General features: G+C 40.4%; 1 protein-coding gene across 1 annotated transcript in view; it reads left to right on the top strand.

Annotated features, from left to right (window-relative positions):
• The window catches only part of CAMK4 (calcium/calmodulin dependent protein kinase IV), a gene marked incomplete at its 5' end in the record, with an annotated part of 309,547 nt that overhangs the window by 284,056 nt on the left and 5,271 nt on the right, over positions 1 to 20,220 (top strand). The window contains 3 exons of the mRNA XM_004706636.3: positions 8,623 to 8,698; positions 14,502 to 14,628; positions 17,179 to 17,331. Coding sequence (XP_004706693.3) covers positions 8,623 to 8,698; positions 14,502 to 14,628; positions 17,179 to 17,331 — 356 coding nt within the window. The remainder of the gene's footprint in view (positions 1 to 8,622; positions 8,699 to 14,501; positions 14,629 to 17,178; positions 17,332 to 20,220) is intronic.

Genomic DNA, 20,220 nt, shown 5'->3' with positions numbered 1-20,220 from the left:
ATGCCCTTTGCCTCCTAGTTATTTCCTCTATTTCCTTTTATTTTCCTCTTATTCCACTATCATGTTCAGCCTTCATTGCCTCCTAAACCCTCCTCACCATCGATTTTAGATCATTTGCTGTTTCTTTGTCCCTGGGTTTGTTAACATGACCCTATTCAAAACTTTCCCTCATGAAGAGATCACTGAAGCAATGGGTGCTATAGCAAAGTGTGGAAAAGAAACCAGATGGTGCCCAGGTATCAGAAAGAATAGCATCTGGAGTTCTAAATGCTTGTCTTTAATCAAACAGACATCTAAGTGAGACATCAACTAAGTCCACATGGAGGGAGCATAACAGCCTGTGTGATCCAAGGTTTGTAAATAATAAGATCCAAATCCAAAACAGGGAATGGTATCAGAGCTTAAATTATGAGCATCCAGATTTTTTTAATTTAAGTTGAGAAATATAAACAGGGTATCTTTCTTCACTCATTAATTAGATTTATAAAAGAGAAATGGCGCACCATTTGAGTGATAATAAGGAGTTGCCATTTTAACAGTTTAACTTTTTGTGGAAGTTGGACTGATACTTGCAGAGTAAAAACTCTAGGAAAGGATGTGTCAGAACCCAAAACTTATGAATTGTATCAGAAAACATCTAATTATTTTGTGTGCGCTCTATACTATCAAGTCACAGATCACCAGAGTGGCAGCAGCCGCAGATGCCTCCTCAGTCCTCCCCACTCCAGTGCTTACAATTGATGCTGCTCTGAGTTCAAAGTGAAGAGTTCCTCCCAGACAGAGGCAACCATCTCAAAAACCCACATGGGATTAGGAACTCCTGGAATCCCCAGAACCCAGCTGCCCCAGCGCAGAGAGGAACATATATGTCAGGGCACCTATACCTCCTTCTGGCACTCCTATTGGGGGTGATACAGACCTGGGAAGTTCTGACCCAGTGGAACCAACAATCCAGGCTTTTGTCCCCAATCCTCTGGTCCCCAGACAGCCTATCCTCCAGCTGGCCAACTAGCTAGATCTATCTTTAAAGCATCCCGAGAAGACGCTTCCATTCCCCACCTCCCACATCCATGTCATCTTCAAAAACAAAGATTTCACTCACTGCCATTACTAATTGTGGGGGGAAATGCATTTTCACAATCTTTTGAATCTAGGAGTCTTAAGTGACCATGTCTGAGAAGCACCAGTGGGCAGAGAAGCATAGTTTAGTCTCTGCTACTTTCCTCCTCCCTCATGGTCTAGTGGGCCGCCCAGGCTGGCTGTTCATGATCTGACTCCTGTTTCTGCTGCTGACTTGCTCCACATTCTTTCCAGTCTTCTTCCTTTCTCTCCAGCCAATTAGAACTTCTACACAAGCCACGGTCTCTTCCTTGAATGTTCTCCCACCTTTCATAAGCATGTGTTCTGCTCATCCTGCAAGACATCAGAAGAATACCCTTTGGAAGCACTTTGAATAGATTCCAGTCTGGAATTTGATGATTCCAATCTGAAGCACTTCAAATGTCTTCCAACATTCTCAAGCCAGGACATGCATACCTTTGTCATAACTCTTAGCTTACTGGATTAGAGTTAATAACTTTCTGATTTGTCTCATCTACTAAACTGTCTGCTGATGCTCATCAGAGGCGTTTTTGGTTTAAGGTTTTTGATTTAAAGATTAACTCACAGCAATGTTTTTTGGGGACTCGTTCAGCCTCAATGGCTCTGGAAAGTCTGCAGTCCATGAATATTTGAAATTCTATTCTTCATGATCTTGACTCTCTTTGGCTTTTACTCTAAAATTATATATGTATGTTTTCTCTACCTATTTTATTGTTCTTATTTAAGTATTAACTGGATGAAATAATAAACTACTTTTATTAAATCTTTTTTGTTCCCAAAACAATTTTATTGTAGCTAACAGATATCATTTCATGGTTCAATCACATCAATCAGTATTATACAACTGCTACCTCAAGCAGTTTCAAAACATTTTCATCCTTCTTGAACTCCTTCAAGAATATTTTATAGAATTTTTTATCAAAATGTTCAGTAATAGTAGTTGGACACAATCTAGTTCTGGCTTCATAGCAAAAGAGGCAGTCAGTCAGTTATGAAAGCAATTAGCCATACATTCCATTGCTTCTTATTATTCCCGATTCACTCTTTTGTTGTTCCTTGGCTGGCCACTTGTAACTTTTGTTTTTATATATCGTAGGCACTACCCAACAAACTAAAGGTAGAACACAAGCACTAAACGTAGGCCAGTTAACTGGGATGTCCCATAAAATCATGGTTCTAAATCAAGCCCAGTGTATTAGAGCTTAAATTCTGAGCAATAGGCTTATAAAAGACTATAGTTTACAGTGAGCTCTCTAAATCCATTTTGAAGTCTCCACTTAGATACAGCCTCCGTCCACTGTATTCTTTCTGACCATTGATCTGCCCTGAGAAGAGGTTTGCCTTTGGGCAGGATGTGCCTTACTGTAGATTGATACTGCTCTTAGGCAGGGTAGGGAGGGTGAGGCTTTTCTCAATGTGCCCTTAATGGAATCTAAGACACTACGGTTCACATGAGTCACTCCTTGCTACCTTGGCCAGTCGGCCCTGCAGCAATCTTGTAAACGTTTCTATCTGCAATAGAAGATGGCAGTGCAGGCATTGGGGGAGACATCCCCTCTTTATTCCCAATCTAACCACTTGTCACATTGACTGTTTTATTACTTCCATCTTCTTTGGATACTTCCTGCATCATTGAGTATTTTGCCCATAGAATCTTTCAGTGCTATAATTTGAGGCCAGAAAGTTGTCTTGAGTTCTTTCAGTTTCAGATACGGTGAGCATGTTCTTCCTTTCTGGTTTTCTAACTCTAGGTCTTTACACATTTTATTATAATACTTGCCAATGTCTTCTTGAGCTACCTTTTGAAATTTTCTTTTCAGGTCTTTGACTTCATCATTTCTTCCATTTGCTTTAGCTACCCTTGAGCTAGTATCTTCTCACATCCACGTTTATCTTTTCTTTCGTCCCTATCTTCTCAGTGACATGTTTCTTCATGAATGATGTTCTTGATGTCCTTCCATAGATCGTCAGGTCTTCTGTCATTAGTGTTCAATGCATCAAATCTGTTCTTGAGATGTTCTCAAATTTTAGGTGGGATAGACTCTCATGGACTAGATGTCATTTTCTTCGGTTTTATCTTGAACTTACATATGAGCAATTTATAGTCTGTTCTGCAGTCAATCCCTGGCCTGGTTTTATTCGCTGATATTGAGCTTCTTCATGGTCTCTTCCCACAAATGTAGTCAATTTTATTTCTGCATATTCCATCTGGAGAAGTCCATCTGTACAGTTGCTGTTCATATTGTTGAAATGGTATTTTTTGAGCAAGTCATTGGTCCTGCACAATTCTATCATAGGCTCTCCAATTTTCTTTCTGTCATCAAGACCTGTTTTCCAACTACTGTGCTTTCCTTTCTGTTTCCAACTTTTGCATTCCAATCTCCAATAATTAGCAATGCATGTTTCCTGAATGTTTGATCAATTTCTGACTGAAGTCGTTGGTAGAATTCTTTAATTTCTTCATCACTAGCTTTGGTGGTTGCTGTATAAATTTGAATAATAGTTGTATTGAATGGAAGTCCTTGAAGGACGATAGATATAATCCCATCACAGACAGCATTGTACTGCAAGATTGATTTTGAAATGTTCTTTCTGACAATGAATACAATGTTGTTCCTCTTGATCGTGTTATTTCCAGAATAGTAAATCATATGATATTCAGATTCAAAATGGCCAGTACCCATCCATTTCAGTGCAATAATGCCTAGGTGTCCGATCTTTATTCATTCCATTTCATTGTTGACGACTTCCAATTTTCCTAGATTCATACTTCGCCCATGCCCAGTTCTGATCATTAGCAGCTTTTGGCAGCTGTTTTCCCTTTCCTTGACTCACGCCCCATCAGCAAATGAAGATCCAGAAGCCTTCACTCGCACAGGCTTTGCCCTTAGAATTCTAGGAATCAAAGCCTATGCGATGTTTTCTTGTAGATACACAGCCTCAGCAGTTACTCTTTTTTCTTTCTTTCTGTCGTTCTAATTATAGCTATTAGGCTACTTTTGTCAATTCATCTTTTTACAGGTTTACAAGTTATTGACAACCATAATTAGCCGTGCTGTTCTACTCTCATCAGTATGATTTTTCTGTTAATATAAATCAAAACTCAGTGCCTAGTTATGATCTGAATTTATGGAATCAGCCAGAATAGACCTAGAGGTCTTTCAGAAGGAGAAAGAGGCCCTGAAAGGAGATGTGATTCCTGACTCAGCTGGTACAAAATCCTGCCTACTAACTCCTTGTCCTATGGGCTTTTCCGCCACAAGCTATGATGTCACCTTTTTCTTGTGCATCTGAAAGGACAGCACACTCCAAGCCTGAAAATATGAGGCTGTGCTCTGTTCTTGACACATGAATGTGATAGTTTCGCAAAGGACCAAACAAGATACCAGCAACTGGTTTCCTTTGAGTTGACACCAACCTGTAGTCAATTCATGCGTGTCTGTGTCAAACTACTCTACAAGGCTGTCAATGATTTATTTTTCAGACACATTAGCAAGTTGCCTGGTCTTTTCCCAAGGCACTTCTGGGTGGACTTGAGCTTCCAACTTTTAGTTAGCAGCCAAGCATATTAATCATTTGTCTTAATCAATTCAGACGCATCATGACCCACTTTGGACAGAGAACTTTTCTGTAGCATTTCTGAGACTGTAAACCTTTATAGGAACAAATAGCTTCATTTTTCTTCAGAAAGGGAGCTGGTAGGTTTGAACCCATAACCTGAAGGTTAGTAACCCAATGCTTAACCTACTATGCTAACTAGCTAAGGAATTCTCCATCCATATACATAGAAGTCACGATTTACAACACATCGTAACATGGAGGTTAATTATACCAGATCATAAAATGGCATAATACATGGTAATCAAGAGCTGGCCAAATTGACAACTACATAATATACTACATAGCAATCAAAGGCTAGTCAAATTGACTCACGTTGGGACCAGGGAGAGGGGTGCAGAGGGAGGCACAATTCAATCCAGGACGCCATCCACCCCACCCATAGAAAAAAGTACCCAGTTGGAATTGGCCCACCTGTTCACCGCTGCTACCTGCAGGGTTCAGCGCACTCTTCTTCTTCGGCCACTTAGGCCAAGTTAACCAAGTGATCTGGTTCCTAGTGGCTCGAGAGGACAGGGTAGGATGCCCCTGTGAGTTTCCAAGACTAGCTATTTAAGGGACTAAAAGCCCTATCTTTCTCCGGAGGTGCAGTTGATGGTTTTGCACTGCTGGCCTTTCGGCTAGTAGCCTAACGCATAATTATCAGCAGGGCGGTTTCCAACTCATAGTGAACCTGTGTACAACAGTACCGTCTGCCAGGCTCACAGTTGTTGATATGTTCAAGCCCACTATTGCAACCACTGTGTCAGCCTAGCTCATGGAGGAGCTTCCTCTCTGTCATCAAGCCCTGATACAGAGTGGTTACCCAGTGGGCTGCTCCCCGCAAGGTTGGCAGTTAGAAACCACCAGCCTCTCTGTGGGAGAAAGACAGGCGTTCTATTCCTGTGAAGAGTTGCAGGCTCGGAAACTCACAGGAGCAGCTCTACCCTGTCCTGTAGGGAAGGCCCTGATGAGTCGAAATCAGTTTGAAATCAGTAGTGAGTTTGGTTTGGGTTCGACTTTATCAAGCGGCATGTCTTTCTCCTGGCATTGCTCGCTCTTGAGGAGCCCTGTGGCATGAATTGGGGTATGAGTTAGCTTGCCAACCACGAGGCTGCCAGTTTGTGAGCCACCAGCAGCTCCAAAGGAGAAAGATGGGGCTTTCTCCTTCCTTAGAAAGTTGTAGCCTCAGAAATGCACCAGGGCAGTTCTACCCTGTCCTTTAAGGTCGCTGTGAGCCAGGATTGACTACATGGCAGGGGGGTTGGGTCTGGTGTTTGTTCGTCTCTCCTGAGGACATGCTCAAATGCACGTGACGAAGTCTTGCCAGCCTTGCTTCTAGAACGTGTTCTGGCTGTAAAGAGTGTTCCAAGACACATTTGTTTGTTCTGCTGGCAGTCCATGTTACTTTCTTTCCTTTTTTTAAGTTCATGCTACTTTCTACATTTTTCAACCACACCATAGTTCAGATGCATGAGTTCAACTTTCACATGTATATGGAGTGATTGGGTCTAGTGCGCTTACGCCCTCAAAGTGACATCCTTGTTCCTCCACACTTAACGCGGTCTCGTGCAGCAGATTTGCCCAATGCAATATGCCGTCTGCTTCTTTATTGCTGCTGCCATCAGCATTAGTTGTGGATGCTAGCAAGGTGAAATCCTTGACAACTTCAATCTTTTCTCCATTGACCATGCTGTCATCTATTGCCCTAGTTGTTTAACAAATGTGTAATGCATTCATGATCGTTTGTTTAATGGTGAATAAAAGAGCTCATTGATTTTGTTCACCTTTGTTTTTCTTTTTGTTTGGAGTCCCTGGGTGGCAAACAGTGAAGCACTTTTTAATTGTGTCATCATTTCCAGAATTGGCTGCAGTGATTGCATTTGATAAGTGAAATTTATCCCAATCTGTCGATGTTTTGATGATGTCACCATCTTACCACCACCACCAACAACAAATCAACTGTCTGTGTTCTAGGTGCTGCATTGTTGAATAAATGTTTTCAATGAAGTTTGAATATGAATATAATTTTTATAGTCAGTTAAAATTGTATTCATTTTAAAAGTTATGCCTGGTATCTTGGCAGTTCCAAAGCTACCTGCCAACATTATTCCGTATTGATAATTCAAGTGTGAGTGCCCTCATATTTAGTATCTATTAAGTAGTAACATGCATTTCAAAGTAATTTTAAGACGTGGGAGAAAACGTGAATCTACATAGAAGACCGCCAAGAAAGAGAATAAATGAGTATTGTATAGCCAGAAATACAGTCTTTTAAAATAATTCTTTAACACTGTTTTACACTTCAAAATTATGTTCCCTTATTTGTATTGCTTTTGATAATGAGAAATGACAGGAAGGACTTTGGGGGACTACTTACAGTATGAAAAGGTGGACAGGCTAATGTCTGTTCTTGAACTAAATTGGATTTAATCAAATCTCTCATGCTAAAGAGATCACAAATAAGTAGAATCACCTCCAAGGGTGTCTTACCTAGGGGTCTTTGAGACACTTTGAGTGCCAGAGGCTGAAGTTTATTCTAGAAAGATTTATGGATCTTAGGAAAGGTTGGAAAAGATGATGAATGTGTGCTGGTTTTTGCCAGAAAGTACAGGTATACTAGCTAGTCATCAACATAAATAAAAGTTATCGATACAAGGATCTAGTAGTTGATACCCCTGCATTGAGGTTTTTATACAGTTTCACCCAAATGTTGTATTAAAATTAGTAAATAAGTCCCTTAAAAATCATTTTAAGAGAAATTAATTTTGAAGAGGAAAAAAGAGCAGCGTTCTGTATGTCTTTTCTCTTCGTTAATCTGGTTAGGGGAAGTTGTATCTTTCACACCATGAGTTTGCTCACCATGCATTGTGAGGGCATAACTGGCCTCTTGGATATCGAGCTTCCCTGCGTTGTTGTGAAACAGTCAAATGTTGTCACGTCTAGTAAGAAACTCCGGTTCCTCAAAACTAGATCCAAAAAGAATTGAGTTGTGTAGAATTCACTTCATTTGGGTCTCTTGGCATGGGAGTTATAGAAATGCCCTGGCCTTTGCCAGCACAAGTCTTGGGACAGCACACAGTAGAAAGGTTCATTTCTCTCAAGCCAACTGAGCAGGCCTGTACAGGACAGCAGGCACAATCCTAACTGCAGCCGGAGGAGGGAGAAATGCATGTAGAGCAGTGGTTCTCAACCTGTGGGTTGCGACCCCTTTGGGGGTTGAACGACCTTACACAGGGCTCGCCCGATTCATAACAGTAGCAAAATTACAGTTTCCTGGCTGAAAAGACCTTGCCTTTTTGCTTTAGAGGACTAGATTGCCCTGATCATAATCCCCAGGCTTATCAGGATCATGTGATCTCTAGAGCTGCACACGTAGTCTTAGACACTGAGACATGTGTTTGGGTCCCTCCTCGCTCCTGTTCCAGTCTTCCAGCACTAAGACTTTGTAGTTCTTCCCACCCAGGAGCCTAGCTGCTGCCCAGCACAAGGGGATACACACTGACAGATGCTCTGAAACTCTGCATCTCAAGGTAGCACCATGGTGTCTTTTGTGTCCCTTGCGATGTTGAACTTTCTCCTTTCATTTCTTCTTGTCTTCTATGTACAAACTCCCTTGGAAGGAAGGGGACTTTTTTAGCAGAGACATAGCCCTGCCTATCTGATTTGAACGGTATCGCCGCGCTCCATTGCAGAGTACTGAAGTCAATAGCTTCCTCTCATGTACCCCAAAAGCCGAAAAAATATAAACTTCCTCAACAACTAGACAACAAAATATCTAATCTCATCCGTGGGTGGGGAGCAAAAATCGTTATAAAGTGATTTGGATTGTTTTGGTTAATGAGTCACTTCCTTTCCCGTTGTTATTCAAATATGAAAAGTGAATTAATCTCTAGCATAACACAATGTCCACTCTTTCTGCAGCTCCCGAAATTCTCAGAGGCTGTGCCTACGGACCCGAGGTGGACATGTGGTCTGTAGGAATAATCACCTACATCTTGTAAGTGACGTTTTATTGCAAATGGTTTTGGTTCGAGGAAACACTTTGTAGTTATCGATAAACCATTTAGTCAATTCTGACTCAGAGCCCCCTATAACAATTCGATAGTCTTTATAACAAGCAAGATGACTTTCTGACAGTCTGACTTGTTTATTTGTTCATTGTATACTAAATATAGCCTGATAGAATTTTCTAAAAATAGCATTGCTTTTAAAGCCATCATTTTCTTGGTACCAGAACTTCTGTTCAGAGCGGTTTTTCATTTCATCTTGCTATGTAATTGTGGCAGATTTGGAGAACGATTCTGTGTTGGAAGATATTGGTGATGGTGTAACTCAACATCACCTATTAGTCTTGCTCTTATTTCACTCTTTTTGCATCTTACCTAAAATAATTAAAAGGTTAGTCCTCTTAAACGACAAATGAGTATTTAATTTCTTAAACAGTCCCAAACCCATACATTCCTAGTTGGAAATATTTAAAATGCCTTTTTCTGTGATTTTGTTTCCTACTTCTGGTAGGTTTTCCAGAGTCTTTGGCTGAATACTCAATACACAGTTCTCTTGGAGAAAATGGTGTCAATCTGTCATTCATTGATAGCTCCAATTCCATTCTTGAATTCCCAACAAATAATAAATGGGGCCTTGGAGGAAATTCACCAAAGACATGATAGAGTTACAGAGGAGAGGGAGGGAAATGAGCAGAAATGACAGAAGAACTTCTGGAAAGGAAGATGACTGAGCGCAACTGCAGAGCAAGAGAGCATTGAGTTCAAGAGTTCAATCCAAACCGAGTAGACTGAGTTGCCATTTAGTTACATGATTTAATCGATGAGAGTGGATGGCCCAGTGATCAGAGTCAGGACCCGGAACAAGGACCCAGAGTTATGCTGTGATACAGCAAAGGACAAAAGCTGGAAAAGTGAAGAAGCAAATTAGACAAGAACTCTGCTTTAAAATTCAGCTAACAGAAGCCACTGCAGAATTATTGTTGAAAGCCATGATATTCAGCTATATAAAGAGATTGCATGGGAAGGAGTGAGAAAAAAGAACTGTAATAAAATGTAATGATCTTGGAATTTGTAATGTCTAATGTAGGAGCCCTAGTGGAGTCAGACTGTTGACTGCAAGGTTTGTGTTTTAAACTCGCCAGCAGCTTACAGGAGAAAGACGAGGCTCTCTGTTTCTCTGAAGATTGACAGCCTCAAACCCTATAGAGGAGCACTATGAGTTGGAATCGACTCGATGGCCGAGAGTTTGATTTGGGGGGGTTGAAGGTAATATATATGACCCAATAAGGAGCCCTGGTGGCATAGGGGATTACACATTGGGCTACTAACCACAGGATCCACAGTTCAAAACCACCAGCCCCTCCTTTGGAGAAAGATGAAGCTTTCTACCCCTGTAAAGAGTTAACAGTCTCAGAGACCCACAGGGCATTTCTACCCTGTTCAATAGGGTCACTATGAATCCGAATTAACTCAATGTCAGTGAGTTTGGTTTTTGGTTTATATGGCCTATTACTACCCTGTGGCTATCTAGTGAACTCTGACTCCTACTTACCCTATAGGAGGGAATAAACGTGCTCCCTAGAGTTTCTGAGCCCGTAACTCTTTACTAGAGAGCAGCCTCACCTTTGTCTCCCAGAGCAGCTGGTGGGTTCGAACCAGAGACCTTGTGGTTAGCAGCAGAACCTTTAACCCACTGTGCCACACTAGAAATAGGATCAGTAGACTAGCTCTTCCAAGCAAGTTAGCAATCTAAGTTCTCCTTATCTCAGCAGCCAAGACAAAGAGGTTTAATGCTATTATGAACTATCAGAATAGTTTCACTATATGATTTCCTGTGTTTCCAAAATTTATAAAAACTTGAGTAGAATTTGAAGAGACAGAGAAATATATATATATATTTTTTTTTCCTGTGCAAATACAAGCCATTAGAGCATCCATTCTGTTTGGCACATTGAGTATTACCATTCATTCAAATGAATCTGTAAGGCTCCTATAAAAATGTACAGTCTCAGAAATCCTCTACAGGGTGGCTATGAGTTAGAATTTTTCTATTTTGATGGCAGCTGGTGGGTAAGGCTACCAGATAGAATTACTTCTCGTTATACATGAGATCACTTTTACAGTGGGGAAAGAATAAAAATTATGTAGGTAACATTTCCTCCTTGATGCCATTCGGTGAAAAACTGGATCCCACAAGTAAGGGCTTAGGTTTGCCCCTAAAGTAAATGAACCCAATTCAATCCCATGTTGGAATGTGCCGCAAAGGGCTGAAGCAGTGAGGGTATAAAAGAGATTGAGGAAGGAGATTAAACGACTTCACTCGGAGGTATGGAAGACAGGAAATGATGATGTGATTACTGCCAAGGGAAAATGAAAGAAACATTGTGATAATTTTCTAAACAGTTGATCCTAGCCCTGAAGATAATTTTTTGGTTTTGTTTTTTAAACTGTCAAGTTGCTTTTGCCTTGGGCTTCACAAGGTTCATGGGAAAATAGAGTTGACAGATAATGGGAGTTTTCCACCAACTCCCTCATAATGTGTTGTTGTGTTTTCAGTGATGGTCTGCATAGAAGGTTAGGTTCTCATTTGATTTCTCCACGGTTGATCCTTCTTCACAATGTGTGAGCATCCTCATTGCTTCCATTCTGCTTGGTTTATGTCCACTAGTCTCGCTTTTCTGCCCCTCATGGTCTGGCCTTTTGTTTATGTAATTGTTGACCTTTTAGTCTCATAGGTAATTCTATGAACGCACACAGTACTTATGAGTGCTATTGGCTACAAGGTGCACTAGGGTGAGTACTAGTTCAAAATGTAAACACCATCGAGGACAAGAGTCTCAGGGTCCTCTATTAATCAGTTTTTACAATTATTTTGTTTGTTTGTTTTAGGAGTTTGAGGTCATATTTCACATATTTATCCCATGCTATCATTCCATTTCTTGTGGTTCTGATTAAGACAATTGAAAAGTACCAGTTCTTCTGGTCTCCAAGCAGATTATGCCGTGTGGACTCACAGATCTCATCACTGTGCCAGGTTAGCTTTCATGTGCCCCCAGTAATGACTGGTGACTTGATATTGTGACTTCCAGCCATGTGGCTCATGGCCTCCCCGTGAATGGGAACCAAATGGAGCATAATACAGAAATAACAGGAAAGTGAATTAGGGCAGCGGGTCAATTTCTCATTGATGCTGCCTGGGAAAGTAAATGTTACAATGAAGCTACTTTATGGACCCCCATCAAATACTTTCCCTAGTCCTCTAACTGTTGAAGGACCTGATTAACATGCCTTGATCTGTACGTAAATTCTAGTGTGAATAGCGTATTCTAAAATGAAGCCATGGATAAAAACTCATTCCATTCTGTTCACTCTGCCTCCTTGTTGTGCAGTATGTTGCTGCATTTTACCATTTCATGTTCTCCTTCTTAAGAGAAATCTAGCTCGTCACACGAGGCGAGCTGGTGCCAGGGCTTTACTTTCTTGAGATTCCACTAGGCTGAAAATGAGAGGCATTCTGTTGCTTCTGCCAGGAATTCTGGCCCCTTTGACTTTTATCCTAAAATCCTATGATCTCAAGCCCAAAGCTGCGGGACTGTGCCCGTTCGATCATTCTGTTTGCCACACTGGGTACTTAATTCACTTAAATGAATCCCAAAGCCGCATCATAGAGTTCCTTCTGCTTATGCATGAAACCACTTTTAAATCAGGGGGAAATGCTCTTTTTTCCATTCTGTACCTTCTGCCCACTGCCAGGAGCAGCTCAGAATCTAGCAGCGTCGGAGGTTCAAACTCTGCCACTCAGCTCTCTGCATCGCAGCGCTACCCAAGGCTCAGAGCTGCTCTGCATTGTAAAATTACACTTCCACCTGTCTTTCTCAGCCGTCACTGTCAGCGTGAGCACAGTGCAATGCTGACGTGTATTTGAGCGTGTGGGTGTGGGTTTGAAGCTCTGTGTTTCATCTCTTCCATTTTGGGGCTCAGGCTGTCATGACATAAACTTTTCACCTCGTCACCAAAGCACAAAGTTGCTGACATGATTGAGAGGAAAGAAGGCACGAGAGCACTGTCTTCTGAACTGTCAGGTTTTTTTGAAGGAGAAAAATGGGAAGAATTGTGTAAACTAAGTTTGGAAAGTTGGCTGATTTTTTCATGATCACCCAACCAAAGGCCAGGCAAAGCAGAGAAGGTCAGGCAAGGCTGCGCCTCTTCTGGTCCAGTGCGGAGGTGCCCTGCTCACTTCCCTCCCCAGGAGATGGGAACAGAAGTCTCTTCACAAAAAACACAGCAGGCAAAAGGAAGACCCTTTGGCTCAAGCATCAGCATCCAGTCTTGCCGTTGCTGGGTGGCTCCAAAGGATTTGGAAGAGACAAAGATGCTCCTAGTGGAACGTTCTCAGCACATCAAGTCATGAGAAATGGCTTCTTCTTAGAAACCCAAAACTTAAATTTTTCTTGCTCGGCACCAACCTGGCTGGCTTAAGGGAAGAATTCAGATGACGATGTCTTTTAGAGTGTTTTTTTCTTTCAAAACTTTGAGTTGTTGCTTTTTTTTACTGTTTGTTTTGCTTTGCTTGTACAGTTTCCTTTTGAGCTCTCGCAATTGCAGATCTTTTATTTATCTGAAGTTTTCTCCCCCCACAAAGATTTACGGTCTGAGAAACCCCCAAGAGCAGTTCTACTCTGTCCTTGAGCATTACCAGGAGTCACTATCGACTTGATCGGCCGTGTTTAATTTGGTTTAGCGACCTGCAAACCACCCAGCCATGGTCGTGCCTGACCAGTAACTCACATTCCCTCTCTCTCGAGTCGAAATCTCCTTGATGGCCCAAAGTGGATGAGGATTCCCAGGATGGTTCTCTTTGCTCCTTTGTTTGCCCTTCACTTTGATGTTGAGCCGTAGTAGAAGGAGAGCCCTGAGTGTTGTGGTGAAGGCATTGGCTGCTAAGTGAAAGGTCAGCAGTGTGAGCCCACCAGTCAATCTGAGGGAGAAAGACTAGACTTCCCGCTCCTGTAAGATTGACAGCTGTGGAAACCTAAAGGAAGCAGTCCTGCCGAGTTGTACGCAACTCTCTGGCAGTGAGTTTGGTTTTATTTGCTTGTCGTTTCTGGGCTTAGTCTGGTTTGGTAGGAGAAGAAGCTGATGGGTGTGGACGGTGATGGTGGAATGTCTAGAAGGAGGACCAGCGAGAGGCCCCACTCAAGGGGCAAGTGATTCTGCCTGCTCAACTCGCGCTCACTCTCGAAGCCATTCCTTGGTAGTAATTTTTCTATATTTGTTCACACTAAAATCAAAATCAGAATTGATAGAAATATGACTATGATGTTTTTCCATTTCTATGGAGGAATTCAGTAAACAGCACTGAATAAGAATGAATGAAAACCTTTTCTACTTACTCTTTAAATCTCTTTACTCTCAACTCTTCTATTATTTGTAATAAATTGAGTGTCTCTCTTTTTCTCACTCTCTCTCGCTCTATCTTCTTTAATTCCTGTTGGGGAAAAATTATGTAAAGCACTTAGCACAGTGCTTATGATAGTGTTAACTATTCTTATTGTTATTGTTTTATAATGATTCCTCTTACTACGTATGTTTATAAAAATTTTGTTGGTTTTGTCTCTGTTCTTATTTCCTGGAGGCATGATTGTGGGTTTACATAATTAAAAATGGATGAATGTAACGAGGCAATTGAATATTTTCTGTGTGAGAAAGGATGACTTTTAGTCTCTGCCAAAATTTGAGGAAATATCCACAGGCCTTTAAAAATACTTCCTTCCCTGTCTTTTGTCCCTCTAGACTTTGTGGATTTGAACCATTTTATGATGAAAGAGGCGATCAGTTCATGTTCAGGAGAATTCTGAATTGTGAATATTACTTTATCTCCCCCTGGTGGGATGAAGTATCTCTAAATGCCAAGGACTTGGTAAGTATGACAAAATGAAGCCAAATTGAATGAAATATTTCATGCTCCTTTTAAACTACTTAATGGGTAATGCAATTTAAAATGTTTACCTTTTGCCTTAATGTTATTTCTTTTTCATTTAAAAAACTATGATGTATTAATGCTTTTTTAAATGGATAATGAAAATAGATATGTTTTAACTCAGCACTAACTTGTTACAATTAACAAATTATTATGGTATTTTTAATGAGTTTTTCTACATGGTTAGTAAAGAGTCTTGCATATGAAGAAGGCAGTCTTGGAGAAATCCAAACATAATTTACAGTGAATGCTATTTTAGCATGGCTTTCTATTACTAGATTCATGTATACCTCAAGTGAAATAATATTTATTTCTAAAATATAACTGAAACTAATGAATATATCCTAATATCAACACAGGTTTAATCATACATCACTGGCATTTAAGCAAATTCCTTGATGCTAATACTTTACTTTTAATTATTATTATTATTAAATTGCTTTTTACTTAAGCTAACATTAACCTTACTTTTCATTCAGAAAACATAGAAGCTGTGGGAGGTGGTTTATCTGTTTTACCAATGCAGCTTTTTGTTTGTTTTATTTTTAATTTTTAAATCATTTTATTGGGCGCTTTTCAGCTCTTATAACATTCCATACATCGATTGCATTAAGCATATTTGTACATATGTTGCCATCATTATTTTCTAAACATTTACTTTCTATGTGACCCCTTGGTATCATCTCTTTTTTTTCCCTCCCGCCAACCCTTCCACTCTCGTGACCCTTGATAAATTATAAATTATTATTATTTTTATATATAATACCGACTGCTGTCTCTCTTCACCCATGTTGGTTGTTAGGTGTCGATTATTGCTATCGGTTCCCCCTTCCTCCCTCCATCTTTCCTCTACCCTCCTGATATCAAAACTTCCATTTCTGTTCCTGAGGGGTGTATCTGACCTGGAGTCCATGTGTCCTGAGCTCTTATCTGTACCTGTGTACATGTTCCAGTCTAACCAGAACTGAAAAACAGGACTGGGGTCATGATAGTGGGGGGTGAGGAAGCCTCCAAGAAGCAGTGGAATATTGTGTGTTTCACCAGTGCTACACTGCACCCTTGTTGACTCATCCTTTCCTTGTCACTCTTCTGTGAGGAGATGTCCTACATATGGGGTTTTGGGTCTCTGCTTTGACTCCCCTCATTCTCAACAGGATGGTTTATTGTTGTTGTTATTGTTGTTTTGGGCTTATTTTGAATCTTCTGGTGCCTATTACCTGATTCCATCAACATCTTATGATTGCATAGGCTGGTGTGCTTCCTCCATGTGGACGGGTTGCTTTTCTGCTAGAGGGCCATTTGTTTAACTTCAAGCCTTCAAGACTCCAGACACTATATCTTTTGATAGCCAGGCACCATCAGCTTTCTTCACTACGTTTGCTTGTGCACTCATTTTGTCATCCGTGATCGTGTCAGGAGGGACATTCATCACAGAATGCCAGGCTGTTAATAAAAAGTATTCTTGTGTTGAGGGAGGGCTTGAGCAGAGGCCTAAAGTCCACCCACTTTCTCACTGTGTTGCCATATAAACACTTCTATTTTGATGAATTAATATATTTATATAAGTGCACACCTATGTTTATACCTCTATCCCTAGCTTTGCTTCCTAGATCTTTCCTGTTTCCTTTTCTCTTCCTCTCACCCCACCATCACACTCAACCAATGCATCTTGATTGCATGTCTGATCAATGTGAGACTGAAGATGTTGATAGAATTCTTTAATTTCTTCACCATTAGCTTTTGTAGTTGGTCCATGAATTTGAATAATAGTTGTATTGGTTGGATTTCCTGATGATAGCAGACAGATATAATCCTGTCCTCACACAACATTGGAATTCAAAATACATATTGAAATATCCTTTTTGACTACGAATGCAAAGCTGTCCCTCTTGATTATGTCATTTCCAGCATAGTATACCATATGATTTCTGATTCAAAATGGCCATTACCAATAATGTCACTGTATCTTTTTGACCTTCAGCAAGTTTTTTAATTTAAAATTTGACTGGTACCAGTACTATTTACATAATATTATTAGTACACCTATTGAATAGATGATAGTAGTTATGACTGTTATTAGATTATTATTTGGCGTCAAATATTCCTCATGTGCTTTGCTACCAAATTTTGGGAGCCTGTGCTCAGTTCTTTATAGGTTGTTCAAACCATCAGAGACTTCAGACCTTCAATTTGGTAGCAAAGCAAGTGAGGAATGAATGTGATCTGATCCTCATTTCACTTTCTTCTGTTAAAATATTCAAAAGAAGGCGTGTTTGGGAAGAGACACTAGGTTTGCTTGGACTTCGATCTGAGAGAAGGTGGAGAAAGGTAAGGATAGTTATAAGAAAGAATATTTGTGCTTGGTTTTTAAATGTGCGTTCTGTGGTGCTGCTAGGGAACTGGAACAAAATCTACAAGCACATAAATGAGAAGTGAACCCAGATCACCATAAAAATCTCCATGAAAGTCTGTGATTCGTTGTCTTTTCAGGTCAGAAAATTAATTGTTTTGGATCCTAAGAAACGACTGACTACTTTTCAAGCTCTCCAACACCCATGGGTCACAGGAAAAGCAGCCAATTTTGTGCACATGGATACCGCACAAAAGAAGCTCCAGGAATTCAATGCCCGGCGCAAGCTTAAGGTAAAATGGCATAGGGTTTTTGTTTTGTTTTAAAGGAAATACTTTTTAAAACGCCGGTTTTTTTCTGCAAATATTGTACACATACACATTTTTTTAAATCATTTTATTAGGGTCTCATACAACTCATCACAATCCATAGATACATTATGTGTTAAGCACATTTGTACATTCATTGCCCTCATCATTCTCAGAACATTTGCTCTCCACTTAAACCCCTGGCATCAGCTCCTCATTTTTTCCCCTCCCTCCCTGCTCCTCCCTCCCTCTTGAGCCCTTGATAATTTATAAATTATTATTCTGTCATATCTTGCCCTGTCCGACGTCTTCCTTCACCCACTTTTCTGTTGTCCATTCCCTAGGGAGGAGGTCACATGTAGATCCTTGTAATCGGTTCCCCCTTTCCAACCCACTCTCCCTCTACACTCCCAGTATCGCCACTCACACCACTGGTCCTGAAGGGATCATCCGCCCTGGATTCCCTGTTTCCAGTTCCTATCTGTTCCAGTGTACATCCTCTGTTCTAGCCAGAGTTGCAAGGTAGAATTCGGATCATGATAGTGGGGGGCGGGAGCATTTAGGAACTAGAAGAGAGTTGTATTTTTCATCGTTGCTACATCGCACCCTGTCTGGCTTGTCTCCTCCCTGAGACCCCTCTGCAAGGGGATCTCCGGTGGCCTACAAATGGGCTTTGGGTCTCCACTCTGCACTCCCCCCAACCTTCACTATGGTAAGATTTTTTGTTCTGATGATGCCTGCTACCTGATCCCTTCAACACCTCATGATTGCACAGGCTGGTGTGCTTCTTCCATGTGGGCTTTGTTGCTTCTGGGCTACATGACCGCTTGTTTACCTTCAAGCCTTTAAAACCCCAGACACTATATCTTTTGATAGCCGGGCACCATCAGCTTTCTTCGCCACATTTGCTTATGCACTCATTTGTCTTCAGCGATCATATCATGGAGGTGAGCACACAATGATATGATTTTTTGTTCTTTGATTCCTGATAACTGATCCCTTCGGCACCTAGTGATCACACAGGCTGGTGTGTTCTTCCATGTGGGTTTTGTTGCTTCTGAGCTAGATGGCCCCTTGTTTACCTTCAAGCTTTTAAGACCCCAGACGCTATATCTTTTGATAGCTGGGCACCATCAGCTTTCTTCACCACATTTGCTTATTCACCCGCTTTGTCTTCAGCGGTTGTGTCGGAAAGTGAGCATCATAGAATGCCAGTTTAATAGAAGAAAGTATTCTTGCATTGAGGGAGTACTTGAGTGGAGGCCCAATGTAGAAGGGGGTTGTTGGCAGTTATGTTTAAAGTGCACTTGATTTAGTAACTAATGTTAATAATTAGCCTGCTTGATAAAAATTAAAGTGATTTCAGTGATAGAGAAAATTACCAAAATAGAAGTATGTTTATAGAATACCTATGAAATATAAATATTTGTGTATCTCATAACAGTGTTTAGGCATGCTGATAAGCCTGGAACAGTGTTTAGGCACTTGTCTATCCTATAATTGTGTGTAAGATGGCCTATATAAGTGTAAAATCTCTGTGAATGTCTGAGGGGTCAAAAACTGGGTTCCTATATTCAACAGTTTTATGTGCAAATTAATTTTAAATACTCTGAATTAAATAATATTGAATTAACCCAAATGAATTTGACTGTAGGATTCTTAAAAGCCCAGAATACCTTGCACCTTTGGTGGGACTATTGTTCTATGACATTTATAGTCTCATTAACAGGCTCAAATTTTTGAATATTAGTAATCTACAGGAAAACACATTGGCCCAGGCCTTCAATATGAGAAAGACTAAATGTACAAATTTGGTATTTTTTAAAAAAGGATTTTCAGCTTATCAGACTATATTTTTTATTAAAAATTTGAATTCTGCTCCACATTTTTTTCTAATTCTATTATGACCCTCGTTAGAACAATTGGTGGTGGAAGCTGGGCACCATCTAGTTCTTCTGTCACAGGGGAGATGAGGTTGTCCGTGAGTAGACTTGTTTCTTCTCTGTGTTTTTGGGTACCGTCCTAGCATCTTGCTTCTTGTGAGTAGAGCTCTGTCGTTGTGGCTTAGACAGCTACTCACAAGCTTTATAGATGCCAGACAATACTCCACCAGGAAGCAGATCACAATTTTTGTCAACTATGTTATGTTAATTGATGATGCTGTCTGAAGAAATGATAGTCCTAAAGTTTCAAATTCAGAAAACCAAATTTGCAAAGTGCTTGGAAATACCTGTGGAGTTACCTGCATTTGTGTCATCAATGAATCTATGATGGTAGGGTAAAAATATTGTTACAACATCATGGAAATATTTATTAAATATAAATATCAAAGGAGGATACTCTTGTTTCTCAACACATCTTACATCTAGGTCTAGATATTTCTCTTTTTTTTAATGTATTATTAATTGGGAGTTAATACATAATATCGTTTCATAATCCAATCACGTCATGTAGAATTGCACAATTGTTCCCACAATCAGTTTCTAAATATTCTTTTCCTACATGTACTCCTTGCCATTGTCTCTCTTTTAGCCCACGCCGACCACCATACACCCCTCCTCCCAAAACCCTGATGTTACTTGCTGTCACTATAGGTTCATCAATCCTGGGTTTCATATACCGGAAAATGAAAAAAAAACATGTAACACAACTTCAAGAGGGTCACCTCCAATGACAACACCTTTGATATACACTCTAATATGTACAAATAAAAACCAAACCAAACATTGCCAACCAAAATTACAGAACAGTTTAGAAACCAGATCAGGTCCAGCCTGATCTATCTACTGACAATATTTTAACCGTTCAAGCCAGATATCCTCGTTACTTATCTCTTCAAAACATTGTTTAGTAGCCACTTTTCTCCCAGCCCTC

Source organism: Echinops telfairi, unplaced genomic scaffold (assembly GCF_000313985.2).
Source record: "Echinops telfairi isolate 266 unplaced genomic scaffold, ASM31398v2 ScPeMD7_7469;HRSCAF=8507_1, whole genome shotgun sequence".
NCBI classification, from domain to species: Eukaryota; Metazoa; Chordata; class Mammalia; order Afrosoricida; family Tenrecidae; genus Echinops; species Echinops telfairi.
Note: the sequence above shows the minus strand (reverse complement) of the source record. Positions and strands in the feature narration are given on the sequence as shown.